The following is a 23441-nucleotide window of genomic DNA, read 5'->3' on the forward strand; positions in this document are numbered from 1 at the left end:
TTTTCCCCTCCAGGATAAACATACTCCTCTCCTTTAACTGCTCTTCAAATACTCTTTACTGGTTCCCTTTTATGGACATGTTCCAATTTCTCACTATCCTTCTTAAATGGTGATATGCAATACTGGACACAAAATCCCAGGGAAACTCTAACCAAAGCAAGTGCTACTTTCCTGTGATCTGGATACTGTTCTTCTTTGGAAAATCGTATTAATCTTTTTCACTGAAACAAGCCACGGCTGACTCAAACACAGGTTTTGAGCAACTAAGACTTTGAGCTTCAGAGTTTGGAACATTTAGAAAAAGGGCTTAACATGTTTCATGAACAACCAGTGATCTCAAAAATCTAATCTTTTTCCATGTTCACATTAAAACTGAAACCACTGGAATTTCAACAGTCAATGAAATGAGGATGAGTGATTCTAAAATGCTACATAACTAATGTAACTCCAGGATTCTGGAGAGTTTTAAAAATTTGCACACTCATCATGGTATCAGCAGGAAGTTCACTCATGACTGGCCACACAATTAAGGTGTTAGGACCAAAACCCCAGAATCTTCTAGTGCTATCTGGGAATCTTCAGCTCTTCTAAGGTTGATGAATGACTATTCTCATCATGATTCCACAATGGCAAAGTGGGCAACGGTGATGGGAACCAAGGCTCAGCACATCTGGAGGGCCAGAGTTTGACCTGTCTGGCATTACAGATCCCACTGTGGCTAGTGCGAATAGCACCATCACACTGACATGGAACCATCATTGTTGCCATTATCGTTAGGGTCATCACTGCACTGGTAAAAACAGAGATTAATATCAAGAGAGGGCCTTACTGAGAGAGGATACTGTTTGCCAGTTCTCCTCCATGACTTCCTGGTGGAGGGCCCTCTGGTCAGGATCCAGCAACCTCCACTCCTCTTGGGTGAAGGACACTGCCACCTCCTCAAAGGTCACTGGACCCTACAAAGAGAAAAGGATGGGGAACAATAAGGGGAAGGAAAGAGCTAGGGATGGCAACCACCCTTGGGTGCCTCTGTGAGAAACAGGATGCTGGGCTTGATTGGCCTTCGGTCTGATCCAGTGAGGCGCCTCTCACATCCTTAGCTCTCCCACAACAAAAGAGTGGGGCAGACATCTACTCAGAAAGAGGCAATAGGGGTGGGAAAATAATTCTGGCTGTCCCCATATTCATTTTAAAAAAACCTCAAATAACTAAGAGATCTTGGATCACTCTTCAAAACTGAAGAGAAACAGAATTCTTCCCACTTGCAACAGCCAGAGACAATAAGTAATGCTATTTCTGGTATGAAGAGGAACATGTCTGCTATGTATCAAAAATATGCAGTGCTTTGTTTTTTTAAAAAGGCATGTCCAGACTGATTTAGGACTAAAATTGTAGAATACATGTGGAACAAAATTCACAAGGTATCTTTTTTAACTGTCTTGTCCATACCTGATCTAGTTCTGCTCCATGACAAGGACGAGAGGAAGGAATACTTTTGCCTGCTCTCTTTCTCCTGCCTGCAGAAGAGACAAAGGTGGGAAGCCAGTTGCATAAACTTATCTCAGAATAAGATTAAAATCCTAAAAATGCTAGCTGAAAAATTAAACCCTTTGAGCATAAGAGGATTCGCATTCCAGTAAAAGGCACCGGTCCCCAAACTAAAAAGTTTGCCTTTCAGAGAGGTGCGTGTGGAAATGAAATTCCAAGAGGATTGTAAAACTGTGAGATTTACTTAATGAAGAAATATTTTTACTGAGTATCGAAATTTCTGCAACAGTCAGCTATACTAAATTGCATACAGAACTCCAGCATGTGAGACAATATAGCACACCTACCCATTTCCCCCCCCACTTCTTTGGGAAATACCGTATTTTTCCGTGTATAAGATGCCCCATGTATAAGACGCCTCCCACTTTTCAAACCGAAAATTAAGAAATCTAAGTGGGGCTTAGCAAGTGTAGGGGGAAAGGGATCAAAGCACTGCAGGATAACTTTGATCCCTGCTTTCCCCTCCACTTTTTTTTCCTCTCTCCTCAGTTTACTTCCATGTATTAGGTGACCCTCAATTTTTAGTCTAAAGTTTTTAGACAAAAGTACAGTGGTGCCTCGCATAGCGATGTTAATTCGTTCCAAAAAAACATCGCTATGTGAAACCATTGCTATGCGAAACACCATTTCCCACAGGAATGCATTGGAAACCGGTTAATCCATTCCAATTGGAACAGATTGCCGTTGTTAAGCAAAAAAACCCATAGGAAACATCGCTAAGCGAAACAATGTTTCCTCCATTGGAATGTATTGAAGCTGACTCAATACATTTCAATGGCTTTGCGAAGTCAATTTTTGCAAAATTAAGTGTGTCATAAAAGGGTCAAAAATGGTTTTAAATGCTTGGATTAGCTTCTGCACCCTCTAAAACGGATGCAAAAGTTAATTTGGCTTTGATCTGACTTTTCGTTAATTTATGGTGAATTTCCACCCCCCAACTTTTGACAGCTGTCAAAATCTGACAGCTCCATTATTTCCTATGGGGGAAGAAGAAATTCACAAAAAATTAGCGAAGACTCAGCAACTGTTCTAAATGCTTGGGTTCGTTAGAGGACCCCCTAAGTCATGTGCAAACCTGATTTGGCTTTGATCTGAACTTTCGTTAATTTTTTGTGAATTTTTTCTTCCCCCATAGGAAAGCATGGAGCTGTCAGATTTTGACAGGTCCATTGGTTCCTATGGGCCGGAAAAAAAAATTAACCATAAATTAACGAAAAGTCAGATCAAAGCCAAATCAGGTTTGCACATGACTTAGGGGGTCCTCTAACGAATCCAAGCATTTAGAACCGTTTTTGACCCTTCTAAGACACTTTTTAATTGAAAAAAGAAACATCGTTAAGTGAAGCAGGGGACCTAAAATCGCATTCGTTATGCGAAGCATGGTCCCAAACTTCGCTAAGCGAAAATCGCCCATAGGAAACATCATTATACGGTGCATATTATTTTCTAAAAAAACACATCGTTATGCGAATTCATCGCTAAACGAGGCAATCATTAAGCGAGGCACCACTGTATAGTCTTATACATGGAAAAATACGGGACAAGCAAGCAAATGAAGTTTTTGCCTTATTTGTCTCCACATTATACAAAATAGGGGGAAAGTGTGCCAGGTATTACTTGTGTAGTACACATAATAATAGGTTCAAGCTACCGGAAGACAGATTTCTGGAAAAACATCTTAACCATTAGAGCAGTATGACAATGAGACCAATGACCTTGGGAGGTGGTCAGTGCTCCAACACTGGAAGCATTTAAGGACCACCATCTGTCAGATCTGCTTTGATTTGGATTCCTGCCTTGAGCAGGGGGTTGGACCCGATGGCCTTATAGGCACCCTCCAAGTCAACTATTCTAGGATTGTTCCCTCTAGCCAACCATACACTTTCTAGTCAAGGATTCTCCTGTCCCTGACAATTATTATGCTAAATTCTTCAAATACACACAATCTTAGTACCCTGTTTCCCCGAAAATAAGACCTAACCTGCAAATAAGCCCTAGTATGATTTTTCAGGATGTTCATAATATATGCCCTACCCCCCAAAATAACCCCAGTTAAGTGAAACGTCTCCTTCCACCCTTATGAAGCAATGAGAAGATGGCATGACTGTATTTGAATAAATGTAGATTGTTGTAAAAAAAATAAAGTCCGAATGCATTTTTGGAGCAAAAATTAATATAAGATCCTGTGTTATTTTCGGGGAAGCAGAGTATTAATCTTTACCTATCAAGGTTTGGCCTCCTTCATTATCCTTACTGTTTGTCCATCGCAGGGGACTCTGTCTGGTGTTGAAGATAGGTTTCTCTGCCATAGGGAAATCAGACTTAACTTCTACAGAAATATTTTTCATCTTTGGATCCATGACATGGAAGAAGAGAGAAAAGAAAAGACAGAGGCAATTATCTCAGTGGATGAGGCTGGGACTTGATACAGAACTTCATCTTTCAGTTTTCTCAAGAAAAACATGGGTCGTTGGCAGAATTTGAATTTGTAGGGTTTCCTGACCCATTTTCTTGGCCCCTTAGAGTAGCCATGGACAACCAAAGGGATGGATAATCGTTTTCCCCTGAAACGGATTGCGCCTGACACTACCACCAGCCACAGTCCTGAACTGGTTTTTAAAAGGCAACATGGAATGAGGGTACCATGGTTCAGCAAAACAGCAGCACGCATAATGATAGCAAGAAAGGCAGCAGGGGCCATGGGGTGCCTGCTTTGGCCTTCAAGCCCTTAGATTGAGTTATTAGTACCTGCTGCTCTTCCTGGCTTTTCTCCTCTGCCCGACTCAGGAGGAAACTTTCTGCCAGGGCCACCGCCTGGGAAGTGGTCTCGGCTCCACATTCAACCACCCAGTTCAACATCTTCAGGGGGAGGATGGTCAAGAACTGCTCCAAGATGACGAGGTCCAGGACCTCAGCCTTTGTGCGTTGCTCTGGCTTGAGCCACTGTCGGCAAAGGTGGTGGAGTTGAGTGCAAACCTCTCGAGGACCATCAGCCTCCTTGTAGGAGAATTCCCTGAATTTCTGACCCTCTGTAACTGAGCTGAGCATCATCTCACCTTGGACCGTCTGTGCTGTTCTTTCCCAGCAGGTCCCAAGACCTTCTGCCTTGAGAACATCAGGGTATCTTCCTTCCCTGGGTCCAGATGTGTCATTGGCTGCCATTTTATTCTGTAGCCAACAAGGCCTCCAACGGAGTCCTGGAACCCCTCTCCTTCTGTGGAGGAAAGACTTCCTTAGGAGATCAGACTATGAAAGCTCTGCAAAGACAACAACCTGCTGTGTTAACGCTGTTAAGGCAAAAAATGCAATACTGCAGCCACCAAAAGTCAGAAGAGGAAGCATCTCCCCACCAACGAATCTGTTTCTAACCATTTGCATCCATTTTTCACCCAAAGCCCTCAAAACATAAGCCTTCGCTCTCAATTGTATACTTTGCTACCTAAAAATCAGTACAGTATTCATTAAATATCTCTCACTGGAAGAAATCTTCATGTAACCAGCATTTTGCATCAGTTTGTAAATCTATAAAATCTACACATTCTCAGGCACCTGTCACTTGAAATTTTATATTTAATAGTCCTAAATTCAGTTACATTAAATAATATATATAATCTCTTAAAACTGTTCCCTGTTTTTTTCTCAGGTACAGTGCTGCAGCAGATGGAAGTTCTGTTCCTAATTACCACCACCAGGAACTGTCCGACTAGAACAGGAAGAAGCTCTGCACAGGACAGCATCTTGGTTCAGGAGATCTCATAATCCCCCCCCCTTATTCAGCGTTAATTAAACAGTATTAGTTAAACATCTCTTGTCTTCCCTTTCAATTTCCCTAACAAAATGCCAAAACATCCTAACCAGTTCTTCCCTCCTTTTCGTGGGATCCGAGATAAAGTGGAGGGAGGAGGCTCTACCTCTCCGGGGGAGTAACGGAGCTGTCGGTCTCCCTCGGGCTAACCTGAAGCCCCCAAAGGGAACTCTTTGCCCTCTGAGGAAAGAGCCAACAGGGAACCTTCTTCCCCCTGCAGATGGCTTGGAAGGTGCAGGACCACCGGGACAATGACACGGTCCCCTTACTGGAAGGAGAGAAAGGACTGGTACTAAATGCAGATCTATCTGTCCATGGACTGGCCCAGACCGTGGAAGCCGGGAGGAGGAAACCCTTTCAAGGGAGAACCTTCTCCCCCACCCCCACCCCCGCAAGTGGCTTGGAAGGTGCAGGATCAGCCCTTTTGTGGGCAGGAGAGGCGGAAGGAGGGAGGGTGGATGTGGCCCCTCAGGCAGCAGAAAGGCTTGGGTCGCAAACAGCCCTTGCTTGGGTGCTCCCCTCCAGCTGCCTCTCCTGCCCGGTCTTGGGGGGGGGCTTCCCTTCCCTCCTTCTGTCCTCGGAGTTGGGAGGGCCCTTCCCTCTTTCCCTCCCCCTCCTGCCCCTCTCCTCTCCTCCCTCCGGCCTCCCCCAGTTCCACTCACCCACCCTCCAAGGCAGCCCTGCTGGGACAGACTCACCCTCCCAGTTGCAATGGGGGGGGGAAGGAAGGAAGGAAGAGGCGCCCCAGATCCCTGAAAGGGAGCAGCAGATCCCAAGCACACTTGCCAGGGGTTTAAGCCACGCTTTCTCTCCGGAGGAAGAAAAAGGAGGGACAAATAAGGGACTTCTTTGGAGAGGGACCACTTCCTATATGGGGACGGAAATGTCCTCCGCTCCCAAGTTCTACTTCCTTTCTAGGAATCGCAACTCAGTGCGTTTAACCCTTCGTTTTCTCCCAAAAGCGAGCCAGAGAAACATCCTTTGCACGGCATGAATTTCTGGCTTCTCCGTCCCCACCACCTGTGGCTTCTTCTGGGTTCGGGGGTCTCCCTTGCTCAGATGGATAAAGTGGATAAAGGGAAGCTCATTTCCGTTTCATGCAATACCAGAACGAGGGGACATCCACTCCAAAGGAGTGTTGGGAGAGTCAAAACAGACCAAAGATAAACTTTATTTACTGAGCACGTTGTTAGTCTGTGTAACTCCTTGCCACAGGATGTAGTGATGGCATCTGGCCTAGATGTCTTTAAAAGGGGATTGGACAGATTTCTGGAGGAAAAGTCCATTGCAGGTTACAAGCCATCATGGGGATGTATAATCTCCAGGCTTAAAAGAAGGTACTTCAAAAGGCCAGATGCATGGGAGGGGGAATCAGGAGACAGGGATCTCCTCTCGTGTGCTCCCAGAGGGATCTGGCGGGGCCACTGTGAGCTACAGGAAGCTGGACACGATGGGCCCTTGGCCTGATCCAGCCGAGCTCTTCTTATGATAGGGATAGGTGTTGCAGCCCTGACAGGATGCCCTGCCTTCAGTTTCTTGGGATTGTGGTATGTGGGGGAACACGAAATACCCTTAACTCTGCAGTGAAGACATCAGTATTTTTTTAAAAAAATCATTGCATTCCTCTGAGTTTCGAAAAGGAAATGTTTTGACCCTGTTGCCATTCCAAGCAAACAACATTTCATTCTGCATTCTGATTTCATTTATGATCCCAAATTTTGGTTCAAAAAACACTGAGGTGATAAGAAAAGGGAAGAAGCTGTCAAGACGTCACCAGGCAGGATCTTAGAAGGTTAAAACCAGGGTGGGCAGCAGGATCCTATTTTTTTAAAACATGGATCATACAATAAATACAAGTAAATACGTTTCTAAATGAGAAAAAATAGAAAGCATAATATTAGGATCACCCTTTTATAAGGACAGAGGAAGAAAACAAAAAAGAGAGGCAGCCATTAAACCAGAGAAGGTGTGTGTGTGTGTGTGCGCGTGCGCGTGTGTGTGTGCGCGCGCACGCGCACGCACACTTTTTTTAGGGACACAAATCAAAAAGTAAAGGCCAGTCCATATGCTTGTTAATTTGGAAACAAAGAAAAATAATAGTAGTGGAGACATTCTTACATAGAATTCGGTAAAGGTTCCCCTTGACATTTAGTCCAGTCGTGTCCGACTCTAGGGGGCAGTGCTCATCCCCATTTCCAAGCCGTAGAGCTAGCATTTGTCCGAAGACAGTTTCTGTGGTCATGTGGCCAGCGCGACTAGACACGGAACGCAGTTACCTTCCCACCGAGGTGGTACCTATTTATCTACTCACATTTTTACATGCTTTCGAACTGCTAGGCTGGCAAGAGCTAGAACAAGCGACAGTTCACTCCGTTGGTGGATTCGATCTTAGACTGCTGGTCTTCTTACCTTGCAGCACAGAGACTTCTGCGGTTTAATCTGCAGCACCACTTCCTCCCTATACAGTCGTGTCCTGGACGATTACCCCATTCTACGACGAATCCGCTTTACGTTGACGTTTTTGACATAGTAAAACGATGTTTTAAATGGGGTTTTTTCGCTGCGCAATGATAGGTTCCCTGCTTCGGGAACCAATATTTGCTTTACGACGATCAACAAACAGCTGATCATTGGGTTTCAAAATGGCTGCCGGCTGAAGAAAATGGCCCCCTGCTATTTTCTAGGACGGATTCCTCGCTTTACAGGCACCGAAAATGGCCGCCATATGGAGGTTCTTCGCTGGACGAGCAGGTATTCAGCCCATTGGAACGCATTGAACAGTTTTCAATGTGTTTCAATGGGTTTTTTAATTTCGTTTGACGTTTTCACTCTACAGCGATTTCGCTGGAACAAATTAACATCATCGAGTGAGGCACCACTGTATATAGAATTACCCAGACACTATAGTGAGGCAGCCTTTACCTACCTAAGGCTGAGCTTGTGACTTTCCAATGATTGTTTCTTAGACAATCATTGTTAAGATAACGACTGAGGTTGGTGACTTTCCCATTTCTATACCCCTAAATCCTTTTCCAAGCAGGTATGAAATTATTATTATTATTATTATTATTATTATTATTATTATTATTATTATTATTATTATTATTATTATTATTATTATTATTATTATTATTATTATTATTATTATTATTATTATTATTTTGATTTATACCCCGCCTTATCTGGGCGACTCGTCCACTCTTGCAACTAAGGCTCTACTTTTCATATCTAGCAATGCAAGCTGTAGTCTTAACTATCTTATGCTACTTCTCAATTCTCTTTTTACCTTGCCATCAATCTTTGACTAGAAAGCAAGGAAGGGGAGCTTGAGCCTTCCTGAATCTACTGAAGACTTCCACACTTTGCCTAGAACAGGTTCAAAAATCTGACAATCTTAATACATTCCTCAGGTTTCTCAGCATCAAAGTTCACCAAATTCAGCCATGGGTGGTGTTATTAATCCGAATATATTACACTTGCAGGGAGAATATAGTGCCTCCAAGAGAAAAAGACAAACATTTTTTAGAGTTGTCTTTTTTATATATATATAAAAACTTTACATGGTACAAGAATGTGAGAAAAGAAGAATTTGGTACAATTTCAAACTTCTGATGACCCACAAGAATAAAATTACTGTATTAGCAAAACATTTCCCACACTCTGTCATTTGAATGGTTTCCTTGCTGTGTGGATCGTCTTATGAGTCACAAGATGTGAATACAGGGAAAAGCATTTCCCATGCTCCTGGCATTTCTCTGGGTCTCTCTCCTGTGTGCACTCTCATATGACTCACAAGATGTGAACTCTGGGCTAGACATTTCCCGCACTCTGGGCATTTGTATGGTTTCTCTCTTGTGTGCACTATCTGGTGGCGAACAAGGTGTGAATTCTGAGCAAAACTTTTCCCACACTCCTGGCATTTATACGGTTTTTCTCCTGTGTGCACTCTCACGTGATTCACAAGCAGTGAATTCTGAGCAAAACATTTCCCACATACTTGGCATTTGTACAGTTTCTCTCCTGTGTGCACTCTCTTATGGTTAACAAGCTGTGAGCTCTGAGCAAAATATTTCCCACACTCTTGACATTTGTATGGTTTCTCTCCTGTGTGCACTAATCGATGACGAACAAGGTGTGAATTCTGAGAAAAACATTTGCTACACGCCTGACACTTGTATGGTTTTTCTCCTGTGTGGAGTCTCTTATGATTTATGAGGTGACAATTACGAGCAAAACATTTTCCACACTCCTGACATTTATATGGCTTCTTTCCTGTGTGGATCCTCTTATGATTCACAAGGACTGAAATATAGGCAAAACATTTCCCACACTCTTCACATTTGTAAGGTGTTTCTCCTGTGTGTACTATCTGATGGCGAATAAGGTGTGAATTCTGAGCAAAACATTTCCCACATTCCTGGCATTTGTACAGTTTCTCTCCTGTGTGGACTCTCTTATGATTCACAAGCTGTGAATTTTGAGCAAAACATTTACCACACTCCTGGCAATTGTATGGCTTTTCTCCTGTGTGGAGTCTCTTATGATTCACAAGGTGATAATTCCGAGCAAAACATTTCCCACACTCCTGGCAATTGTATGGTTTCCTTCCTGTATGGAGTCTCCTATGATTCACAAGCAGGGAACTATAGGCAAAGCATTTCCCACACTCTTGGCACTTGTACGGTTTCTCTCCTGTGTGGAGTCTCTTGTGATCCACAAGCTGTGAGCTGTGAGCAAAACATTTCCCACATTCCTGGCATTTATACGACTTTTCTCTTGTGTGGACTATCTGATGGCGAACAAGGTGTGAATTCTGAGTGAAACATTTTCCACACACCTGGCATTTGTACCGTTTCTCTCCTGTGTGGACTCTCTTATGATTCCGAAGCTGTGAATTCTGAGCAAAAAATTTTCCACACTCCTGGCAATTGTATGGTTTTTCCCCTGTGTGGAGTCTCTTATGATTTACAAGATGATAATTCCGAGCAAAACATTTTCCACACTCCTGGCATTTGTATGGTTTCTTTCCTGTGTGGACCCTCTTATGATTCACAAGCACTGATGTGTAGGCAAAACATTTCCCACACTCCTGGCAGTTGTATGGTTTTTCTCCTGTGTGGAGTCTCGTATGATTCACAAGATAACAATTCCGAGCAAAACATTTACCACACTCCTGGCATTTGTATGGTTTCCTTTCTGTGTGGACCCTTTTATGATTCACAAGCACTGAATTGTAGGCAAAACATCTCCCACACTCCTGACACTTGTATGGTTTTTCTCCTGTGTGGAGTCTCTTACGATTTACAAGATGAGAATTCCAAGTAAAAGATTTCCCATGCTCACGGCATTTGTGAGGTTTCTTTCCTTTATGGCCTCTTTGATGGCTCAGAAAGTGTAAACTGTGATCTAAGCTTTTCTCAGACACGTCAGTTGTGATGCACTTCTCTCCAGCATGGACCTTTTTGTGATGCACAAGGGATATCTTCATGGCTAAATGTTTTTCATATTGATACGGCTTCTCTCGGATACAGCTCTCTTCCTCCTTGTGTGTTTTCTGGTGTCCGTCAAGCTTGAATTTGTATGTACAAGTCTTTCTGCATTTGCGAGATACATTTTTCTCCCTCCAGTCATCTGCAGGGAAGAAAGACACATATAGAAAAGACTAATTGAAAAGGCCAGGAGATCATCATTGCATCAGCTTTCTACATCATCACACATTCAGTAGTCTGCTTATTAACGAATAGCCTACTGAGTAAGTTGTCAGGGCCAAATCCGCATTCCCACTTAGAGCTGCCCTTTTGCAGAATCTTCTAGTGCAATCTGGGAACCTTCAGCTCTTGTTGATGAATTATTATTCTCATCACAATTCCACTTTAGTAAACCAAGGCTATCATGATTAGAACTCAGCATATCTGGAGGTCCAGAGGTTGCCCAGTCCAGCATTAAGGATCCCACAGTAGCTAGTGTGAGTTACGACACCATTTCAACTCCGGAGCATTATTCTTGCTATTATTGTTGGCAGAAATTATTGCACTGCTAAGCAGAGGCTAGCTGAGGAGAGAGGGGGGGCCTTACCGAGAGAGGATACCATTTGCCAGTTCTCCTCCATGACTTCTTGGTGCAGAGCCCTCTGGTCAGGATCCAGCAGTACCCACTCCTCCTGGGAGAAGTACACGGCCACATCCTCAAAGACCACTGGACCCTAAAGGAAAAAGAAGGAGGGGGTGTCTTCCTCATATTTTTCATAAAGATAATTTCCTAAAACCCAAAGAATACAGTAGTTGAAGAAAAATGGCTAGATTCTTTATGATAACTTTTAACTTTCTGAAAGGCCTTCACACCTTTCTTTTCAAAAACACATGTACTAAGTGCTCTTGGTCCCTCTGGCTCAAAGCGTCCTCCAGGAAGAAGTCACTGGATCCCCGTTGGGTGAGGGACAACAGGAGCAGTGAAAGGGTCATTGCTGGCTTGCCTGCCTCGGGAGCTCCCTGGAGGCATCTAGAAAGCCTGTGTAGGGAACAAGGACGCTAAATCCAGCACAGCCCCTCTTCAAAAGAAACATGGCTCTACCTCTCGGGGTCCCCCCTTGGCCTGCGCTGCAGCCTGTAACACCGGAGGCGAGAGTAGTACCACTCCTTTTGGAGTGTGGTCCCTCCCCCTCACTGCAGAGAAGGAGAATCAGACTAAGATCGCCTCTCCCAGGAAAATGGAGCTGCCGGAGAGAAAGCAGAAAAAGAAATGTGGAGGTTAACTGTTTAGAGGAACCCGGAAGAAATGACGGTGGGAAGAGAATGGAAGCTGAGTGTAGAGATAGAGGCAGGGGGGTAGTGGATATAAAAAGGAGGGAAGAGCATTTGCCGCCAGGTTGGAAGTGGATCTGGATGCAGGACTGGCATGTGGGAAAGGCTCAGAGTGCTGAAAGAGGCAGATTACCAGAGGAGGAGGGAGATAGACTGAGACTCTCTTATTGGGGTGAGGCAGAGGGTAAAGAGTGGAGAAGGAGAAGGTGGGAAAGGAGAGACGTGAAAGGTTGGAATGGAGAGTGAGGGAAATGCAGACAAGGGGATGCCTGGAGGACCATGGCAGACCTTCAACCCCCCACCCCCACCCGGGAACCCATCTGGTTGGACCACCGGGCCAATGACACGGTCCCCTTACTGGAGGGAGAGAAAGGACTGGTACTAAACGCAGATCTGTCCTTGGACTGGCCCAGACCGTGGAAGGCCGGGAGGAGGAGACCCTTTCGAGGGAGAAGAATGGAAACCGCTTGCTGACCCGTTGTCAGGAGACAAATGTTGGAATGCTTTTGCATATGCTGGTTAAATACAGCAATACACCATACAGTGGTGCCTCGCATAGCGATGTTAATTCGTTCCAAAAAACCATCGCTATGTGAAACCATCGCTATGCGAAACACCATTTCCCATAGGAATGCATTGGAAAACGGTTAATCCGTTCCAATTGGAACGGATTGCCGTCGTTAAGCGAAAAAACCCATAGGAAACATCCCTAAGCGAAACAATGTTTCCTCCGTTGGAATGTATTGAAGCTGACTCAATACATTTCAATGGCTTTGCGAAGTCAATTTTTGCAATTTTAAATGTGTCATACAAGGGGCAAAAATGGGTTTAAATGCTTGGAATAGTTTCTGCACCTTCTAAAACGGGTGCAAATGTAATTTGGCTTAGATCTGACTTTTCATTAATTTAGGGTGATTTTTTTTCTCCCCAATAGGAAACAATGGAGCTGTCAAAATTTGGGCTCCATGGATTTCTATGGGGGAGGGAAAAATTCAACCAAAATTAACTAAGAGTCACAACCAAGCCAAGTTTAAGTCTGCACAGGTTTTACAACCTGCACTGACCACCCCAAGCATTTAGAACTTATAACAAATTAAAAGAGTCAGAACAAAGTCAAATCAGGATAACAAAGGGTTTATTAAGTGCACATTAAACATCATAAACTTTATAGCATAAGACAACTTTTTAGACTCAGAAATCGAGGTGATTGAACATCTGCATAACTCTTTCAGCAGAAAAACTCTTCTTGCAGTGAAGAAGCATAACATTTCACAACAAACTTTTTTGAAAGTGCATCAGTACACTACAGAAACTCTTCTTGCAGTGAAGAAGCATAACATTTCACAACAAACTTTTTTGAAAGTGCATCAGTACACTACAGAAACCCTTCTTGCAGTGAAGAAGCATAACATTTCACAACAAACTTTTTTGAAAGTGCATCAGTACACTACAGAAACTCTTCTTGCAGTGAAGAAGCAAAAAACAACTGTACTACAGTAAACATTTCAACTTTAACATCAACAATTGAGGTGGAATCGTCTAAACCACCCTAACCACCCCAAATCAGTGCAGCATTCTTTTAGGGGGTTGATGAGGGGGAGAAAGAAGAAATGCTCCACATTGAAGCAACCTGAGCAGCACTGGTGGAAGGAGCAGGTTCCTCTTCCTGCATTGGTCTCTTTGTGAGGAACCTGTCCATTGTCAGCTGCCTTTGCCACCTTTTCAGAATTCCTCGGAAAGGGGACACAATCCTTTCATCATAGGAATTCGATAAGTTCTGTGCCAGATTTGTGTCCTCGTGATACCGCTGTGCTATAGTCTGCACATAATTCCAGCTGGTCAAAAACTTCTTAAGGTCCCTGGTCAACAGCTCTGCATGCTCTTGCTCTTCTTCCTCTTGCTCCTCCCTCGCCTCCGCCTGAAGATCCACCAGCTCCTGTGTGGTCAGCTCCTGGTCATGACCCTCAACCAGCTCTGCAATGTCATCCTCAGTGACATCGAGGCCCATGTCCCTCCCTAAGTCCACAATGTCCTGCATCACTGTGGACTCAGGTGCAGGTGCTGAAGGACCAGGAGCCACACAGCCTGGCCAGAGCGGGCGCCACGCAGAGTTCAGGTTCCGCTGGGTGATGCCGTCCCAGGCCCTGGCGATCATCTTCAGGCAGATGACGATGTCAAACTCATCACGCCAGAAGTCACGGAGGGTGAGGCTGGTGGTATCAGTCACCTCAAAACAGCGCCGGAACAGCTCCATGGTGTAGCGCTTCTTGAAGTTTGCGATCACCTGCTGATCCATGGGCTGGAGTAGCGGGGTGGTGTTTGGAGGGAGAAACATGATCTGGATGAAGGAGAACTCCTCCAGCAAGTCATCCTCAAGGACTGGAGGATGGGCAGGAGCGTTGTCCATTAGGAGCAGGGCCTTCAGAGGCAGGTCACGGTCCAACAGGTACCGCTTCACAGCTGGGCCAAAAGCGTGATTGACCCAGTCCACAAAGAGTACCCGTGTGACCCAAGCCTTGGCGTTGGATCGCCACATCACCTTCAGCTGTGCTTTGTCTACCTTGTGCTTCTTAAAAGCACGTGGATTTTCAGAGTGGTAGACAAACAACGGCTTGATCTTCAGGTCCCCGCTGGCGTTGGCACAGAAGAGGAGGGTCAGGCGGTCCTTCATCGGCTTGTGGCCAGGCAGCTTGCTCTCCTCTTGGGTGAGGAAGGTCCTTTTGGGCATCCGCTTCCAGAACAGGCCGGTCTCATCACAGTTGAAGACCTGCTCTGGAAGGTAGCCCTCTGTGGTTACGACCTCGAGGAACTCCACAGCAAAGTCCTCTGCTGCAGTGGTGTCTGAGCTCGCTGCCTCTCCGTGTCTAACCACACTGTGGATGCCAGATCTTGCCTTGAATCGTTCAAACCAGCCTCTGCTGGCCTTGAACTCCTCAGGCTCAGCTGATGTTCTGGGCTGCTCTGCCATGAGGTCAGCGTACAAGGACCTGGCCTTTTCACAGATCACAGCCTCAGTGACCGTGTCCCCTCCACGCTGCTTCTCCTCCATCCAGATCACCAGGAGCTTCTCCACCTCCTCCAGGACAGCTGGACGGTTCCTGGCGATCCTTGTGACACCCTTGGCGGCATCCATTGAAAGGATCTTGTCACGCTTGGCCACGATGGTGCCAATGGTCGATGCATTGCACCCGTACTCCCGGGCGAGGTCCGCAATGCGTCTCCCCCCATCGTATTTACGAATGATCTCCTTCTTCATTTCAAGCGTGACCTTCTCCCTGGTCGGCTTGCCAACCTGGGCAGAAGCAGTCTTCTTTGGACCCATGTCCAACACTGTAGCTACGTTAAATGGAAAAAAAAACAGTCAGTGATGTACATCTGCCTCACCTTCCCACACCTGGCCAAAACTGCCCTGGACAGGCAAGTGGCAGTTTTGGCACACACACACGCACCACAACCTGGGGGGGGGGGGAGAAATAAACCCTTACCTACCTCAGGATCAAACGGATCGTTTGGAAAAGCCTGGAAAGACTACAGCACACCTGAAAGCAAGGCCTAAGCAAAGAAAAATTCAGAACAATTAGACTGACCCTTACAACACCCTCCACCACAAACAAAGGAGAAAAAACCCACAGGAAAAGAAACGTTACCTACCTCAGGATCAAACAGCCACCAAAGGACTCACAACAACAAACCACAGCACACCACACCACACCTACAGGAAAAACATTCAAAATTGGAATCAGAAACAGCAGTCCCAGTGTGGCTCCAGCACCCTTGGACCCCAGCACCCCCCACCCCATGGGCAGCCAGGCACAGAGAAAAAAAGTTTTAAAATGGCTTTTCAGTTGAGGACCCAAATCCCAGGCTCAGGCAAGCATAAATCCACCAGAAACAGCAGTCCCAGTGTGGCTCCAGCACCCTTGGACCCCAGCACCCCCCACCCCATGGGCAGCCAGGCACAGAGAAAAAAAGTTTTAAAATGGCTTTTCAGTTGAGGACCCAAATCCCAGGCTCAGGCAAGCATAAATCCACCAGAAACAGCAGTCCCAGTGTGGCTCCAGCACCCTTGGACCCCAGCACCCCCCACCCCATGGGCAGCCAGGCACAGAGAAAAAAAGTTTTTAAATGGCTTTTCAGTTGAGGACCCAAATCCCAGGCTCAGGCAAGCATAAATCCACCAGTAACAGCAGTCCCAGCACAGAAACCCCCAGCAAAAAAACGCCTGCAATTCCCCCAATTAACCCCCCCATAACCAAAGCCAGAGCCAGCCAGACCCAACATCCCCACATGGCAGAAAGAAAACATTTAAAACACAAAAATCCCACACAAATGCACAGAAACCCCCAGCAAAAAAACGCCTGCAATTCCCCCAATTAACCCCCCCATAACCAAAGCCAGAGCCAGCCAGACCCAACATCCCCACATGGCAGAAAGAAAACATTTAAAACACAAAAATCCCACACAAATGCACAGACCCAAAATCCCCCTTGCAAAAAACATCTAGCATTTCAATGAAAAACAACCACCCACCCAGGATAAGAAATGCAAGCTTACCTTCTCTTGCTCAAGCACAGGATGCACCCCCAAAACACAGACCAAGTGACAAAGCCTACCTTGGAAGTGCACATGGGAGAGTAAACCCAGGATGCATGGGCAAGGGGTTTTATACCTTCCCCGCACAGGCACAATGCATCCTGGGTACTGGCAGTTAGGATTTGAGGAAAACAAGAAATTAGCATTGCAACACAGCCAGTTTTCCTGCTCTTTTTGCAAACATCGCTAAGCGAAACGTGGACCATAAACCGCATTCGCTATGCGAAGCATGGTCCCAAACATCGCTATGCGAGTTTCCTCCATAGAAAACATCACTATACGAGGCAGTATTTTCCCCGGAAAACCCCATCGCTATGTGAATTCATCGCTAAACGAGGCATTCGCTAAGCGAGGCACCACTGTACACCTGTTTTAAATCCTCGCATGTCTGCTCACTTATTCGGACAAAAAACAAGAGCCAGAGATCTAACCTTCACACAGCCCCCAAAGGGAACCCTTTTGCCCTCTAAGGGAGACAAACAGGGGAACCTCCCCCCCCCCTGCAAGTGGCTCGGAAGGTGCAGGATCAGCCCTTTTGTGGGCACGAGAGGTGGAAGGAGGGAGGGTGGATGTGGCCCTTCAGGCAGCAGAAAGGCTTGGGCCGCAAACAGCCCTTGCTTGGGGGCTCCCCTCCAGCCGCCTCTCCTGCCCGGCTTTGGGGGCTTCCCTTCCCTCGGATGGCCTCGGAGTTGGGGGGCCCTCCCCCCCCACTCACCCTCCCAAGCAGCCCTGCTGGGAATTACTTACCATCCCCCTTTGCTGCAAGCGGCTCCTCGAATCCCAGGCAACCTTTCCAGCAGCGGAACGGCTGCTTTCTACCCGGAGGAAGAAAAAGAAGAGGACCGGAAGGGACGCTTTTTCATATGGGACCGTTTCTATGGGGACTGACTCCGCTCCCTCTTCCAAGATCCCCTTCTAGGAATAGCGACTCTGTGCGTTTAACCTTTCGTTTCCTGGTCTCGAAAAAAAGGGACACACTCCTGGCATGGCTTTCTCTCCTGTGTGGAGTCTCTTATGTCTCACAAGATGTGAATTGCGGATAAAACATTTCCCACACTCCTGGCATTCATATGGTTTCTCTCCTATGTGGATTCTCTTATGACTTTCGAGCAGTGAATTCTGAGCAAAAGAATTCCCACACTCTTCAGGCAGTAGAAAGGTTTGGGCTGCGAACAGCCCTTGCTTGGGGGCTCCCCTCCGGCTGCCTCTCCTGCCCGGTCTTGGGGGGGCTTCCCTTCCCTTGGCTGGACTTGGAGTTTGGGGGGCCCTTCCCTCCTTCTCTCCCCCTCCCGCCCCTCTCTTCCCTCCGGCCTCCCTCAGTCCCCCCCCCCACTCACCCTCCCAGGCAGCCCTGCTGGGACAGACTCACCATCCCTCCGGGATGCAATGGCAGGGGGTTGTGGGGGGGGGGGGGAGAGAGGCGGAAGCTCCCCAGATCCCAGAAAGGGAGAAGCTGATCCCAGGCAGCCTTTCCAGCCGCCCAAGCCTCGCTTTCCTCCCGGGGAAGAAAAAGGAGGGACAGGAAAGGGTTTGTTTTTAGAGAGGTAACGTTTCCGATGAGGACGGAAAGTTCTCCTTTTTCCAAGCTCCCCTTCCCTTCTAGGAATCCCCACTCGGTTCATTTCACTCTTACTGTAGTTTCCTCCTCAACCAAAAGAAGTCCAGGGAAACATTGCGCAGAGTTTTGGTCCCTTGGATGCGTAGCTCCCTCCTGGGCTTTTGAAGGGAAGGGCTCTTTGTGAGGATAATGCGAGACCCCTCCCAACACAGGACCCAGATTCTCAGCAGAAACGTCAGTCATGGTACAGGATTTATTAAAGGAAGTTAACATAATCTTTCAGTTTCTGTCACCAAGTATCGTCTGGGTGTGTGTGTCAAATGTCCTTTCTTTACAACATCCCCCTCAGAGATCTTATAACTATACTTGCATCTGGCAATAACATATCAGCACCATAAGTCGCCCGGGTTTCAGGGTGATGCCTCTGTGGGTTTTTGAGAAGATGGGTTTCCTCCCAAAATAGCTTTCAGCAGGAGTATTACATTTATTGATTGATTGAGTGAGTGAGTGAGTGAAAGAAAAGTTGAAAACGAGTGTAACAACAGTGGTTAACATCATTAAAAGACAATATTTAATGTCATGAACAATAAGTATACACATTTATATAAAGAAACACAAGTGGCACTCTTGAGAAAAGGAAAAAACAAAAATGGAAAAGACAAGTACCAATAAAAATCCAGTAATATCAGCATTGCATAACATGAATGCATGTTCAATTTTCTCTGTTCTTCGCCTCGCTCTTATAATACTCCCCTTCCTTCTTCTCTCTTCTTTTCTTCCTCCAAGAAGGGTGTTTCCTACGGAAAGCTAATCCTGACTGTAAGGCCTCCAAACAGACCATCCAATACTCCACTTTCGCACACACACACCCTCCATCCCCTTCTTTAACTCCCCAAACGGCCAATGGTAATGGTAAAAAATAGGTGATACCTTTATAGAGCACTAAAAAATCATCATAAAATAAGCAAGCTTATGTGGATTAAAAGACCACCCTCAGGTTTGTGCCAGTGTGAGGAACTTAAAAGTTCAAAAGTACATGGCAAGATGTATTTTGCCGGGAAAATTGCCTTTATGTTAAGACCAGAAATTCTTGGCCATACAAGTTTTGCCAGAGTTGCCTCTTAGATAGAAGTCAGGAGTCTGATTGCTGTTTCATGGTGACAGCTAGGGAGCTCCTAATGGCTTTTCTCATCCTGAGGGTTCCTGTTTTCAAACCAGCCATTCCTGCCCTCAGAGCAGGAGTTTCCGCAATCATCCCTTCAGGTTTTAGGGGTGGATGTACTCCATCTTTCTCACCTTCCCTTGCCCAGAAACTGCTGGGCTATCTCCCCTCTTCGTCTCCCCCCCCCTTTCTTTCTCAGCTCCATCCTGCACCATCAACTCTCAACTGGCTTTCTTGTGCTTACCTTCTTCTCTATGGCCTGGCTTCGAGTTTTCACTCTCTTTTATTCCCCTCCCAGTAAAAAGAGTCAGACTGGAGGTTTGCAAGTGCTTCTTTTAATGTTCCTTTTTCATAACCCGTATCAAGGTGCTCTTCAAAATGCTGGTTCCAACCTCTAAAGCCCTAAATGACTTGATGATCATGAAGGGATGAGGGGATATAAGGCCAGTCTGAAGAATGGTTTCGGTTAACCAGCTCCTGGCTAATCACTTTGAGCAGCTTCTTGCTTGCTAGCTTACGTGAACAGGTCATCTAGCTTGCTATTGTGCTGAACTTTGCTTGTGCCCTGGAACCATGCTGTCTATCAAGAGCTTGAGATTAGATAACCTTTGTTATTTTCTGTGGCGCAACCCCTTGATTGCCTAAACATCTGAATAAGTTTTGTTTTAATCTCATGGTGGAACTACTTTACATTATCATCCTTTCAGAGTCATGAAGCTTGCTTTGGAGTTTATATGTTTAACTAAAACACTTTAATAAAAAATAATAGGATTGTACAGCAGTGTTTTAATTCAGACAACTTAAAAGAATTGATTGTTAGCACTAAAGCCAATGTCTTGAACTCTGGCGTCTCTTTGAAAATGTAGTGGGTTTTGAGGTTTTTTTCCTTGTAAGGATGTTTTGCAGCCGGAAGCAACCGCCTGCATGTTTTGCTCTCCCTGGAGCACTACATGAGCAAGGGCTGAAAGGTGATGGGAGAAGGAGCTCACAAGAAGCCTTCCCAAACCTCCGCACACGGGCCCACCTGACATGTACTCAAATCAGGTAAAAACAAGTGTAGTAGTGTATCCTCCCTGTGGAGATGATGCATTCCTCACAGCACCTCCTAAATGTTTCAAGAAGACATCATGCACAGTGCAATACTAACGCCAAGGTGAACTAGACAGTTATCTTCTAAACAGACATTATGTCCAGTATAAACCAGTGTAATTTCTCCTCTTGGAGAAAACTAAGTTTTAATCCAAATTGTGCAATCGATACTAATGTGTTTTCCTACTGATTGTACCCAACAGAACATACTGGCTAGAACCTGAACGGTGAGGAACCCCAGTATCAGCGCAGTGGTGTGAGTTGCAGCAATCAATGGCTACTAATGACCAAGTTAATGCTTGTATCTCTCACTGCGTGCCTAGTTGCACAAACTCATCCATATTAAGGAAAACAAAGGGGAAATCATTAACTACTGATGATTCCTCACCACAATTTCCAACACTGCACTTCATGCAAGCGTAGTTCAAAACAGGGATAAAGGCTGCAGAATGCTCTACTGTATGCACTTCAGCATCAGATATCTTGCATTCAAGTAACTATTCACCAAGAGCCACTGCGGATTTAAATTCCTCTGAAGATCTAGTAAGTTCATCTAACAAGACCGTAATGCCAAAGTGTTTGAAGCAAATATGGCTATTTATTAGTAATGGTAGTCCAGTCTTTATGCATCAGTAGTTAGAAAAACAACACCCTGGGTGTGTTGTGTGTTATTTTCTGAAGTTCTAATGAATGGAGTGGCTAAGATTGAGTTCACGGCTCAAGATGCTCATCTTCTACTTCCTGAATCTACGGAAAATCGACTCCCATTCGAGAATGGGTATGAGGTTCTGACAACCAGGAGACATCCCTCAAGCAACTCTGCATCATGGTTCACAAAATCCATCCATGGACGGTATTAGAACAGTGACCCAAAAGCAAAAATTCATACCTTTTGTCTATAAAAATAATATTGGACAAGGCCAGTAGCTGAGAAAAGGAGGACTTGGTGGAATCACACTCTTCTGATTTCCCACCTTGGCATACGGTGAGAGTTCAGAAGGTGCCTTACAGAGTGCATTGAGGATGAGGCGACTAGGGCTATGACTTGGGAAGCTGTTTCAGAGGTCTCAACCTGCCCATTGATGTTTGCTGCTGGAAGGGTGCAATCCTGCTCACCTCAAGCACAGATAACCTGTTCAGTCTCTTCTCCTCAGGTAGAAGAAAACTGGTGTGAAGGAGGAGTGTGTACAAGTGAGCCATCTGTAGTGATAGAGGCCATAGGAGGAGGAAATGAAAAGAGTGAGGAGGAGCAAGGGACGAAGGATGTGACAGTTACGAAAGAGGCGGGAGAAGTAGAAACAAAGGAAAAGGCGGGAAAGATAGAGGTTTGCTTAGTAAAGGAGGATAAAAAGAAAGAGTGGGCAGAGCAAGAGATGACAGTGTGGGAGGAGGATACAAGTATAAGCGAGGAGGGGGTATGGTTCAGTTCGGTTGTGGTGGATTATGAGAGAAAGAGGGCTGAAGCATGGAGAAAAGAAATTCAGAACGTAAGAACTCAAGGACTTTTGAGAGACTTCCCAAACCTAAAGGTGGGAGGATTGTTACTGGAACCAAATCCCAAGGAAATCAGACCAACCCAGTTCTTAACGAAAGAATAGACTATGATTGTGGCGGCATGCGAACTTGAATTGCAGAGAGAAGCCAAGATAGCCCATAATCGCTTTTATGGCAGACCAGACGAGAGAGGGTGGATTAGACCCGCATGTTGTGGGACGATCCGTACTCCTCCGCGAAGACCGGACTACCAGGAATGGTGTGAGGGACATCCCCGTTGAGTCTGCGGGAGTATGGGGAAAGTTTCAGTTCTGTCAGTTGCGACCTGTTGCCAAAGAATTTTCAACCCTATGAACAATGTGTTGGAGGAGATGAGTGACAATAAAAACGATAGTTTGAAAGTTATAAAAACGTCTCCTCTGTTATTTCCTGCCGAAGGTGAGGGGTTGCCTAAAGAAGCTGAAGAACCCAATCGCAACTGGTCTAAGATTTTAAGGCCTGAGGATGGAGATGCTGCAAGACTGTGTAATTTTGTGCTGCTGTAGAGACCTGTAAACAGACTTCTTGGTGGAAACGGCTGTTTCTGTGTTTTTCTTCACTGAGAGGGCTAACGCCAAGAAGGGATGGAATTCCTGAATATCTGTACTAATCTGACTGAACTCCCAATGTCCGAATCAGCAGCCACATATCTAACTCCTTGAACTATCCAACCAGCTCCTTAGCATATGAGGCCTCAAACTGGGCAAGCATTTCATGGCTAAAATCTTACTGGGGTTTGTGTAACTTGCTCCAGCTAAATGAAGTGTTGGGAGGGCAGAAAAGAGATGAGCTTCAGCGCCTCGCCAATTAGCTGTCATTAACCACATCAAATCGTATATACCTTACACAAACAATAGTAGGAATCCAGCCGATAGTTGGCTCCTCAGGACCCTATCAATACAATTTTAATATAACTGGCATAGCCCACATTAATAACAGGCTGTTAGAGAGCTCTCAGCTTTCTAGGAGAAGGTGGAGGGGAGAGAAAGAGAGAGAGAAGTCCACCCTACATGCATTACCTCTTTAAAGATTTCTCACAGACTCTATGTTATATGATAACTGAGGAAAACATAAGCAGGGAATCACTTTTCCTGGCAATAGAATACAAAAAGATTTAAAATAGACCTAAATTGGGCTGTCTGTCATCTCTTTCGACAATCCAAATCTATGCTAGGAGGAATAATTTCAAAAGGTCAGTTTTTGGCTAAAACACCTAATGTACTAATGCCAAAGCATTCAAAGCAAACGACAAATTCAGCAATAACTTGATCCACCAGGAGTTAAAGAAACCTTACCCCGAGAGTGCTGTGAGTTGTTTTCTGCTCTCTCTGTAATTTTAATGAACTGAGAGTT

At 45.5% G+C, this 23441-nt stretch overlaps 1 protein-coding gene across 5 annotated transcripts in view; it reads right to left on the minus strand.

Moving 5' to 3' along the window:
• Window positions 1-21951, minus strand: part of LOC140701296 (uncharacterized) — a 35946-nt gene extending 13995 nt beyond the window's left edge. For 2 of the 5 annotated variants that reach the window (XM_072988299.2, XM_072988297.2), the window contains exons 1-5: window positions 6052-7534; window positions 4297-4805; window positions 3770-3896; window positions 1450-1517; window positions 830-956 (exon numbers count right to left, since the gene is read on the minus strand). In XM_072988299.2, coding sequence (XP_072844400.2) covers window positions 830-956; window positions 1450-1517; window positions 3770-3896; window positions 4297-4710 — 736 coding nt within the window. In that variant the 5' untranslated portion in view covers window positions 4711-4805; window positions 6052-7534. Of the gene's footprint in view, window positions 1-829; window positions 957-1449; window positions 1518-3769; window positions 3897-4296; window positions 4806-6051; window positions 7535-9215; window positions 10985-11428; window positions 11556-17493; window positions 17562-18115 lie in introns of those variants that run through there. The other 3 variants (XM_078388258.1, XM_078388260.1, XM_078388259.1) reach the window with 3 other exon arrangements.
• Between the last annotated feature and the right edge of the window lie 1490 nt (window positions 21952-23441).

Source organism: Pogona vitticeps, chromosome 2 (genome assembly GCF_051106095.1).
Source record: "Pogona vitticeps strain Pit_001003342236 chromosome 2, PviZW2.1, whole genome shotgun sequence".
Taxonomy (NCBI): domain Eukaryota; kingdom Metazoa; phylum Chordata; class Lepidosauria; order Squamata; family Agamidae; genus Pogona; species Pogona vitticeps.